The sequence below is a fragment of the Carya illinoinensis genome, chromosome 3, assembly GCF_018687715.1.
Source record: "Carya illinoinensis cultivar Pawnee chromosome 3, C.illinoinensisPawnee_v1, whole genome shotgun sequence".
Taxonomy (NCBI): Eukaryota; Viridiplantae; Streptophyta; class Magnoliopsida; order Fagales; family Juglandaceae; genus Carya; species Carya illinoinensis.
The window spans coordinates 21,224,620-21,235,535 of record NC_056754.1 but is presented as its reverse complement, the minus strand read 5'-3'; the positions used below and the strand labels follow the sequence as shown (position 1 = coordinate 21,235,535).

The following is a 10,916-nucleotide window of genomic DNA, read 5'->3' as shown; positions in this document are numbered from 1 at the left end:
ACCACAGTGTTCAGGCGACAGAAAGTAGGAGCGCAAGCGCCAACAAAGTGAGAGCCCATGAATGAGGAGTTCACCAAGAGAGAGAGATCATAGGAACTGAGAGAGCAGCATCCTAAGCAAGACACAAATCAGAAGAACTCGCCCGTAGGTGAGATACGAATGATCGTTGGCGGGTATGCCGAGGGTGGTCCCACTTCCTCCAGGAGGAAAGCATATGTTAAGTGGGCCAGATATAAGAAAGTATACAATGAAGGAAGACTTGCCAAGCAGCCTCGAGTGCAAGTCTCTCCCACAATCTCTTTTGACGATGATGATTGTCGATGAGTAGTTTACCCACACGACGATGTGTTGAAATTGACAATGTTGGTAGCAAATTCCACCACATGAATGATATTGATCGATAACGGGAGTTCCATAGACGTTTTGTCCAGTGTCGGTAGGGACAGACCCACACCTCGCCAACACCATGATAGAATTCCTAGTGATGAGGACCCAATCAGTATATAAAATCATCATCGATCGACCTACATTAAATGCTTTAAGAGTGATCACCTCTACCTATCATCTGAAAATAAAATTCTCCACAAAAGCGAGGACTGGTGAAATGCGCAGCGAACATGTGCTTGCCCGAGAATGATGAATAAAATTATTATAGATGTATTGAGTTTAATGTAAATATATTTTAAATAAATTAACTAAATTTTTACTATACTTTAACCCACTACTAATGCTCAATTACTTGATAACTATCCCTGGCCAAGATCTGCTGTACAAATAGACAGGCATTAATATCCGCAGGATCGTAATTCGAAACCGTTTAAATTCGTCCCCAAATGTGAGCTATACATCGTTCGATCACCATCAAACCCCTTCTACGGGGGGATCACACCGAAGTCATCGCCACGTGGGACACACCTACTTGACCGTTTACGAGTCGCTTTCCAACGACCACTGTTCCTCATCCCCGTCTTTACTTCTTCTCGCAAACACTGTACGGAAGCTAAAGAGGGTTTTGGATGCCCTGGACTTTGACTGAGAATGGCGTCCGCGGAGGCCGGAGACGGAGATCATGCCGTGGTTGAGCTCATCGTTTGCGACGAAACAGCGTCCGAAGCTGATGCTGCCGCGGTAGTTGTTTCCGAGGAGATAACCCCTCTCTTGAATCAGGTCGAGAAGCCCAAGATTAACATCTTCAGCGTCTCTTATCCCCGTAGAAAACCTAGGGTAATACCCTAATTCAATTTCTATATATTTTCGAGGAATTTCATTTGAAAATTTGGTTGTCGGATTTTGTATTTTTTATTTTTAGTGGAACCTCGTTCGAATTTGATTGCTGAGTGGGGTAAATTCTCCGCTTTTGTTTTTAAAATTATTAAATAACAGGGAAGTGTGGTTAATTTTATGCGTTGAGGCTGTGTTTGGTTGCTGTCGAAATTGAGGGAAATATGGTTGAAGTGTTATACTTTAGGCTGTTTGGTTATGAATTTTTATGTTGCGTTGGATAATGTTAGCTTCAGTCAGCCTTGTGACTGAGTAAGGTTGAAGTGATTTTTCAACGAAAACATTGAAAACGGAATGTATCAGTGCTCAAAATCTTCGAATGCATGTCTGCTGAAAAAACCAATAAAGCATATAGTTCTGGGTTTGAAAAAACAAAGGGGTTAGCTTCTATCCGCCATGATTGCATGTATGTTTGAGAAATGTATTATTCTTCAATGAGGTTTGAATAAATATGTTTCTGAGGTATGAAAGTGTCATTTAGCCTGCTAAAGTGAGCTATTATAAGTTTCGCACCAGTGCTTAATCATGTGCTAAAGTGAAGGTTTTTTTGTTTATTTTGATGTTTTGAATGTTGTAGTATGGTGCTTTCTCTTTTCATCAGAATTCGGTGCATAAAATTTGAATTAATGTACCTGCTATGTCAAAACTTTTCAGGAGCAAGTGACAAGATTTCCTGAAGTAGAGACAACTTCGCTAACTCAATTTGTATTGTGGGTGTGGAGTGGATCCAGATACTCTGGTCTTTTGTGTATGGCCGTATCGTCTATCGTCTATTTTTTCATGGAAGTTCTTGCTGATGTTTTCTCTGGTCAGTAAATTATTACCTTGTTTGTGACTATATTTAAGTCTGATGGCATATGATGTACACTTCTCTTTACTTTGTATGTTATGATGTGCATTTACATTCACACTTCACATTTGCAGCATAAGACCTACTATTGGCAAACTATGTTTGTTTATCTGCTGATTAATTTCATTCCTCTTTTATAATGGCAGCGCAACCAATTCCTTTATTTGAGACGGCTTTTACTAGATGTACAATTGTCATGGTACTATCATATTTTTGGCTGAGAAAGAATGGGTATTCATTACTTGGATCGACACATGTTAGGAAACTTTTGATTTTAAGAGCCCTTATGGGATATCTTTCACTGATGAGTTATGTTTATTGGTAAGTGGAACTTAAATGCCATTCTCTCTCAATGACTTATTGCATGTTTCTACTACTGGTCCTTGTAACGCATCTGAATATTCATTCTCCAGTGGGAACATTTATGTGAATCTTTCTGCAGTTGTAAGGCATTTAAGTGAGATCACGATAACATAGGTTTCTCCAATAAGTTAACTTGCCTATAAGAGGCATATTAGATTAACCACCTGGATTAAACACGATTGCATTATGTTGCTTCAGATAAGAGCATTTTCCAGTACCATATTCTGCATGCAGGCGCATAAGCTAATTGTTACAAATGGATAGTGAATTCAAAACTTTGTATGATCTTTTTTCTTTCCTTTCCTTTTCTTGTTTTTATATATTTTTCTTTGGCAGCCCCGGGAGGCAAACCTGAGAAAGGTATACCCCACTGACCCTTAGAGGTCTACACACCACCCACAGGCCATAGTAGTATGAATATAGTGGGATTCAAACCCATGAGGTTTTCGACGACAATGAATTAATTTACCACTTATCCATCTACTGCAGTGGTACGGCTTTGTATGAACTTGTTGGAACATATCTATGTTCAGAAGATAAAGATAAAGTGTATGGCACCTTACAAAGAGTTGTGCAATGTTAATAAAGTGCCATCATCATGAATTTCTTTGATATTTAACATTAATAAATGTATCAGCTTGAATTGGTTTAAAAGAAAGTTGTGCAATATTTGGTAATGTTGTACTATAATCTACCATCAGTACACACTATTACTTTGCTGCTGCATTCTAACTCTTTCAGCTTGCTTATGCTTTATATTCGCTTATTTCTTGACCTATACCTGATATACTATGCTAGTAAAAGCTTTGTCAGTGAATTGTTGTTTGTGGTAACCACAATGACCAGAGGTTGGTTTGTTTCTTGTTTCAGCATTCAAAGGTTACCCTTGTCTCAGGCAATTGTATTAAGTTTTACCACACCGATTATGGCATCAATCGCAGCTAGAATAATTTTGCATGAGAAGTTGAAAATTGCTGACATCGGAGGTATTGTTAGTTTATAATTTTATCTAGTCCTTGTCTCTTAATTCTCCATCAAAGTGATACTTTTAGATGTGCAACTATGCCCTCCACAATGTGTACGTCCTTCATGTTTTTGTTATGGAACAATAAGCACCTTAAGCATCTGCTGACTTAAAGTTGGACATGGTTCATCCTGTTTAGGGCCCCAAATAGTTTCTGAAACAATTTGCTGAAGGGGTTGGCAAGAAGCCTGAGAAGTAGTAATGAGCCAATCTAGCTGCAAATGTTTTGTATTATACAGGATGAAACTACGTTTGTCCTAAATTTACGTTGATTTCAGTTTCCAGTCTTAGTAAAGAACTTGAACTAGCTTGTGTCACGGGTGTTTGCTTTGTTAATATCATGCCATTGTCCAGGTCTTTCCTGCAGTTTCTTTGGCGTGCTCTTCATTTTCCGTCAGCTACTTACAACAAAAGGTACAGAAGTGAGTTAAAGTGACCTTCTATATGTGATACAAAATGTGGATATGTTATTGTTATGGTAAATAACGTAATCAAGATTGCTTATAAAAAATTGTAGAGAACATAATCAAGATTGAATTTCTCTTTGGCTATTATTTTCATTTTTTCTGTTTTTATTCAATTTTATATGCCTTTTTTGGTTGCTGCTATGCTAAATCTCATCTTTTCCTTTCTGCAAGATGCTTGTTCTTGCATCTTCTGTGCTGTATTCCCATCATGTAGTTAAGAGAATATCATGCTTTGATATTTATTCACTTTTTTAATGGTAAAAGTCAAAGCCTATTCTCTTTTATTTTTTTTGATAGGTAAACAAAACTTTATCATGAAAGAATAAGTCAAAGCCCTAAAACAATACAAGGAAAACAGTGTGCCCTAATTAAGAAGGCGCCAAAGAAAAAAGAAAGTCATGTAGTTCCATGCCATTGAAATCAACAGGAATGGCCCATGTACATAGGGTAGTGTAAAATAGAGCTTTAAGTTCCTCTAATGATCTCTCTCTGTCTTCAAACGTCCTCACATTGCGCTCCTGCCACAAGCACCACATGATGCAAATAGGGATCATCTTCCAAACCGCTTTGATCTACTGCCTGCCTCCTATAATTGTCCAGCTGGCCAGCACTGCCACTACAGTCTCCGGCATAACCCAAGCCATCTCTACTTGACCGATCACCTCATTCCACAAAACCCTTGCTGTCTCACAATGTAAAAGAAGATAGTCCACCGACTCTTTTTTTTTTTTTTTTAATCGATAAACATAATTTTGTTGAGCATATAATAGACAAAAGGCCCAAGTATATGGGACATATACGAGAGCATCACCTATAATAGTCAAAGCCTGTTCTTGTATGAGCAAACTACAGTATATATTGATAAGTTAAAGACGTAATTTGCAAGCCAATATACTATAGTAGAGTGATATATAAGCATGAACCCCATTTTCCAACATGTGGTATTGAAACCTTCTTTGATGTTTTTAATTTTCCCATCTCATGTTTGAAGAACTAAAGGTCAACTTGTTGTATTAATGTTCTTAGTATATATTTATATCTTTCATTATCATCCTTTTGGTTGCTTTTATGTTATATTATCTGTAGCTTAGTTTAGATTTCCTTGAATAATAAAATCCTGTTTTTCTCTCTATTTTTTTTTTTCAATAAAAGAGGGTGTTTTTCATTCTGTTTTTGGTTCTACTATGTTATTGATGTTTAATTTATATAAGAAGAGGGGATGGGTTATTGGACCACATATTTAACAATGACTGCAAATAGTGTTGATTGTGTGCCTTTTTCAGGTGGGTTAGTTAAAGCTGGGGAAGCAAGCAATACAGATCTTAGTGGCAGTAACCATATATATGTGGTCTTAGTTGGTTTGTTTTCATCAATAACTGGTGGAATCAGCTATTCCCTCATAAGGGCTGGAGCAAAGGCATCTGATCAGCCAGTGTAAGATCGAGTCACTTGCATCATTTTTACCCACCAATTTGAAATGTAATCTACTTCATTTCTTTCCCATCAAACTACTGAAGCTCAAAGAAAGTCAATGCTATTCTGCTACTCACACTTGATATAGCTTTCCATTTCACTCAGCAACCATGTGCAATGGAAGTTAAAGTAGCTTTTACTTGATTCTGTAGTAAACTTGAGGACTACAAAAACTGAAAATAAGCTCATAACTAATTAAATTAATCAACCGGACCAAGATATACTAGTGCCATCACACTATGATTTCAGAAAAGGGAGATTTTGTGTAATATGATTGCCTTAGTAAGTTGCTTGCTCTTTTTCAGGGTTACAGTTTTTTCGTTTGTCATATTGGCTGCCCCTGCTGCTGGATTATGTACATTTGCATTTGAGGTAAGTCCATGACATGATGAGAAATACTGTTTAAGAGATGATTCTAATGTGTGAAGGTTTCGTGCATCTCCAAGATTTTCTGTATATAGGATGTGTATACCTGAAATATGATCGATTTCTCTAAATTATAGAATGTAAGATATTCGGCGGCCCTGAAACCCTGGTTCAACTTACATGTCATCGTTTTGTTGTATCAACATGCGATTTTAGCCATTCACTTCAGGGATAATGTAAGAGATTTCAACTGATATTAACTGGAGATCTAGAATAGTAGGGTGAAGTACAACTTTCATTGTCATATCAATGGCTTAAAGTAGGGGTGTGGGTGGATGCTGGCTGCATTCTGGTGGCCAAAACGTACAGGGTCAGTAAGAATCTTGCAACCAATCTTGAACTGACCTCCTAGAGCAGAACCAAGCTAAACCAATTGGGCTCAATTGGATTTGGTTCAGCACACGGGAGAGGATTATAAAAAACTTTAATTTTAACAAAATGAGAGAAAGAGAAAGAGCTCTGACCTTGATGGGATGGCTGTGCCGGTCAAAAAAAGGAGGGCAGCGGCCCATGTCTTCCCACCGAGCAGCCAATGCTCCTTAGGAAAATATCTTATTCATCAGTGACCAAACCCTGTGGGTTTATAGGCATTGGGGAGTTGGTCAGTTCAGGCAGGTCAGCTTTTGTTCTGCTCAGCGCTCATTTCAATTTGTAGTTCTCATTTTGATTTTTTGATTAGCAAGTTACTCGTGCACTCATTAAAAAAAAGTATGTTACCTGTGCACCTAGTGGGTCTTGAACTCACAACTTCACCAGTCGCTCTAGTGAATCAGAAGTGGTGCCACTGCACTAGAGTTTATTTGCTTAGATTTGTGGCGTACTAACCCTTGGTGTTTATGCTGCATGGATTTATGGTCATTATCTGTTATTAATCTGAGTATCCTTCATTCTAAAAGGAGCTAAAAGCTTTTAGATATTGTGAATGTAAACCTGTGCCAGAATCAATTACAGATAAATGCACTATTAATTTAGCTTGATTGTGCTCAACTTCTTTTGTCATAAAATGATCAGAGGTATCTTTTCTGTGTTTGGTGTTGTCTTTCTGGTTGTTATTTGACAGTTTTTTTTTTTTTTCCTTGCATGATGCAGGACTTTGTGCTGCCAGGTGTTTATTCACTTTTACTCATGCTGGTACTCAGTCTTCTGGCCTTTTTAGCAGAGGTGCTGTTCTGAACCATTATGATGCAACAGTTATATCAATGAAGTATAGGTATCTCTGGTCTGACCAATCTCCCGCAGCATACGGGCTCTGAAATTTTGTATTCAATTGCAGGTATTTTTAGCACGCGGACTTCAGCTTGAAAAAACCAGCAAAGCTGCAAATATACTGTACATAGAGGTACCATTCCTTTCTTGCCCCTTCCCCAGAGGGCACCCACTTCAACCTTTTAAGTCAATGCAAATTTATGAGGAACAGCACTCTTTCTGGTGACAATTGCCTTGTATAACTTCTCCCCTTATCTTGGAACGGGGATGGTTATAATCTGTGAACACAGACCATGTGCAATCAAATAAAATTGTGTGAACTTTTTGACATTGAGGAACTTTTAGGAAAGGATAAGGAAACATAGAAACATTGAGGAACTTTTAGGAAAGGATTAGGAAACATAGAAAGAATCGTAGCATAGAAAGAATCATGGTACTTTTAAGAATAAAAGGAAATAAACAACCTCTCATCTTGTTAATTACGTTGATGCTTTTATTGCTTTTTCAGGCTGCCCTGTCACAATTATGGGACATAGGTTACTCAAGAACAGCTCCATCTTTTGGCCGACTTGTTGGATGTTTACTAATTTTTATTTCAGTTTTTTGCACATTGTATGTTGGGCCCGATAAAGAGATGGAGTGAGAGATGCCATATTCTCAAATTGTTTGAAGGCACGCACCCCATTTGGTGCACCATTCTTTGTTGTTATCTTCCTAGTTTATAAGTGTACGTAGTTGCTTTTATTTTCACTGGCTTCAGCCTATAGGATCTTTCTTGTTTGAAGGAATCGCCGCGTATGCTTCTCAATCAGTAGATTACTAGAGGCGAAAGGGTAATCAACGGCACCGCTCAGGAGTCGTTTGGTCTTCTCACTAATATAAACACCAAGTCTTTTTGTTACTATAAACTGCATGTGAGCATGACGTTCTTGATCTAAACCTCCTGTCATTCATTTTCATCTGAAGAGAGAGAATTTATTTCCATTTAACGACAACATGCTTCCTCAGTCCTCACCAAAAGAAATTCTTCTTTTTCATTTGTTTTGAGGGAGACCTTATTAGATGTTATTCAAACAATACAATGTTAAATGTCGTTTTACTTTTATCTATTACAAGGCTAAACCCCAGTATTGTAATAATGATTTTCCTTAAATAAAGACATTTAAGGGTTACATTAGAAGTTTTACCACAAAAGATAAACCTAGTTATTTAAAACTCAGTGGAGGAAAATAGTCACTTTTCAGACCCAACTTCATTTTCTATTTATCCTGGTTCGATTATAATCTCCTGGAATATATGACTTTGTTTCAATCTTTATAAAGGGATTTGAGTTCAAGTCAGAGAAATCAAAAAAAAAAAAAAAACCCCAAAACGTCAGAAATTATAGCCCTTTTTGGGAACACAATGAAGAATATCAAGGGACGAGGAGTTACGTAGGCTCGTGGTGGTGGCGGAGGCAAAGGCCGAAAATGATATGTCCTTGTTAATTCATCGATGGAGAGAGGGTGACAAGTCGATACCGAAAAGCAATACATGTAGCCTAATGGTCTGTAAACCTCTGCTCCTCCAACCTCACTTTATTCCATCAATATTCAATGCCCATTTTTATGTCATATTTGCAGGTTTGAAATAAAAGCAAATTACTCCCCAAATCTGGCTAATAAATTAGGAACATGCCCTGAATTCACACGTGCAATTTAAAGAAAGGAGAGTATCTGTTTCCATTTACAGCTTGGGTGGTCCTAGTTTGCACTATTAGTTCATTAATGCATGGCATTTATTCCCAAAGCATAGAGCAATTGCTTTGTACATAGCCATTTTTATGAGTTTTGATATGTACAAGTAAAGTCACGTATTAATTTACGTATTAATACTGATTTTTTCATACTTAAAATTTAAATTAATATTGTTTTCAATAAAATTTATTTTTTGACCAATCACATTAAATTGATGTACAGATTAATACACAATTATACTTACAATTAGATGTTTTCTATTTTTATTAGGAGCCACTGGGAGGTTCTGGATAAGCCCTAATTGTTAGAATTCCATAATTGTCACCATCAGCGTTACAAAATACAGGGTCTTTGGGTAATGAAAAAAATTTATTTTTAAGTTATTCAAGCACGCTAATTGTTAAAGTATTTATGTAACATAACTTGATTTTAAAAACTAAATTTTAAATTTTAAAATTCAAATCTTATCAGTTATTATTTAAATGATATGGATAATGTGTTTTATAAATTAATTTAAAAATAGAATAATTTTTTCCTAGTAGAAAATGAAGTTTTAAAAAAGGGAGTTTGACTTATCCGGATTAAACAATGTTCCAATTAGCTCCGGCAAAAAATCATCAGAGGTATTCAAGATTCATTACACCAATAAGAATTCTTATGTATTTATAATTTTACCTACAAGATCTATTTTATCAGTTTTTTTTTTTAAATCAAGTTTTGAATTTTAAATTTCATAATTATTGGTATATCAATAACTAATATATCAGCACGTATTGTTATATAAGTAAAAATTATAAGTATAAATAATATTATATATATATATATAAAAGAAGAAATAGATTATTAATATAATATATTACATAGACAATATCACATTAATACAATATGATTAATTTTAGTATAAAAATACTGTTAAATCAAATTTTAATTAAACGTATAAAATTGCACAATTCTTGAAAAATCAGTCATTTGGGAGCTATCTAAATTTCCAATTCCCAGACAATTAGTGGGGAAAAAAAATCGAATCGAATATATTTGTTTAGTAAAGACTGGTTTATTCCCAATTCCTCTACTTTTTATTATTTTTTTTATTTTTTTTTATCTCAGATGTGGGTCCAAGAAAGAATTGATGGATTCTGTAGAGAAGGAGAAAGTAAGATTCTTCATACCGTGACACTGAGTTTTGAAAATGGTGAAAGATAAAAGAAAGAGATAAAAATGGTTGCTGGGAGTCTGTTCTGTTCTCCATAGGGATCGGACTTTGGTGAGTTTGTGGGCATGGGGTTCGGCCGAAATGCTCTCTATGCTGACGCACGTGCACCAAAATCTCTCCTCGTCCCTATCTTTTCACTCCTTTTATTTACTCTGTTGCCCTTTGTTTTCATGCAAGAAACTCAGAAACTCTATTTTTCTTTCATGTAATATACGCAAATAATTATATAAAATTAATATAATTTTATATGATATGTTAAATTTAATTAATTTTAAAATTTAATATATCATATCAAATTCCACTAATATTATTTTAAGTATTTCTATTTTTGTATCCGACTTGGCCAATACATATTCTTTATTTTCATATTGAATAACGATATATGCAGTCGTAAAGTGTACGAGAGTTGCATTATCGTTTTAAAAAATAATATAATTTATTATTAAAAAATTAATTTATTTTTATATAAATATTATATTTATTTATTTTTTTTAAAAAAATTATGCAATACTTGCCCAATCTACTATTATACATATTATTTATCTATGCTTTGCCTCGCTACCACACACAAGTGCTGGCAGAAGCCAAAGTTAATGTGATATCAGTCTATCAGATGCTACCTTGACATTGCGGTTCACTACAGATGCCCATCAACTTCTTCCCCCACCAATGCAGACTACGCGCTACAGATGCACACAGTGACAGCACAGCACAAACAGTGACAAAAACTCCTTCCTTTGTCAGAGGCTTTGTTAAATGTCCAAAATAATGTAAAGTTCATAGGATAGGAGGATGGTGGGGATGTTAAATGTATTAAGAATTTAAATGGGGGAAAATCAAAGGTGGGAGCCAGTCCTTTTGATTTGTACCACAAAAA

The 10,916-nt window shown here is 35.8% G+C and overlaps 1 protein-coding gene across 1 annotated transcript; it reads left to right on the top strand.

Annotated features, from left to right (window-relative positions):
* The first annotated feature begins 832 nt into the window (after positions 1-832).
* On the top strand, positions 833-7,878 carry LOC122303765. The gene is made up of 10 exons (XM_043115710.1): positions 833-1,224; positions 1,936-2,089; positions 2,278-2,452; positions 3,365-3,480; positions 3,873-3,932; positions 5,269-5,419; positions 5,764-5,830; positions 6,974-7,045; positions 7,158-7,223; positions 7,599-7,878. The coding sequence occupies exons 1-10, from the start codon at positions 1,039-1,041 to the stop codon at positions 7,731-7,733; spliced, it is 1,182 nt and encodes a 393-aa protein (XP_042971644.1). The 5' UTR covers positions 833-1,038; the 3' UTR covers positions 7,734-7,878.
* Positions 7,879-10,916: the final 3,038 nt, after the last annotated feature.

What these genes read in the sequence shown, in the direction of transcription:
- LOC122303765 (XM_043115710.1), top strand. Translation starts at nt 1,039, where the DNA reads ATGGCGTCCGCGGAGGCCGGAGACGGAGATCATGCCGTGGTTGAGCTC. An exon ending in TCTTGCTGATGTTTTCTCTG is followed by an intron (nt 2,090 to 2,277) that starts GTCAGTAAATTA and finishes TTATAATGGCAG; the next exon opens with CGCAACCAATTCCTTTATTT. An exon ending in AAGGCATCTGATCAGCCAGT is followed by an intron (nt 5,420 to 5,763) that starts GTAAGATCGAGT and finishes GCTCTTTTTCAG; the next exon opens with GGTTACAGTTTTTTCGTTTG.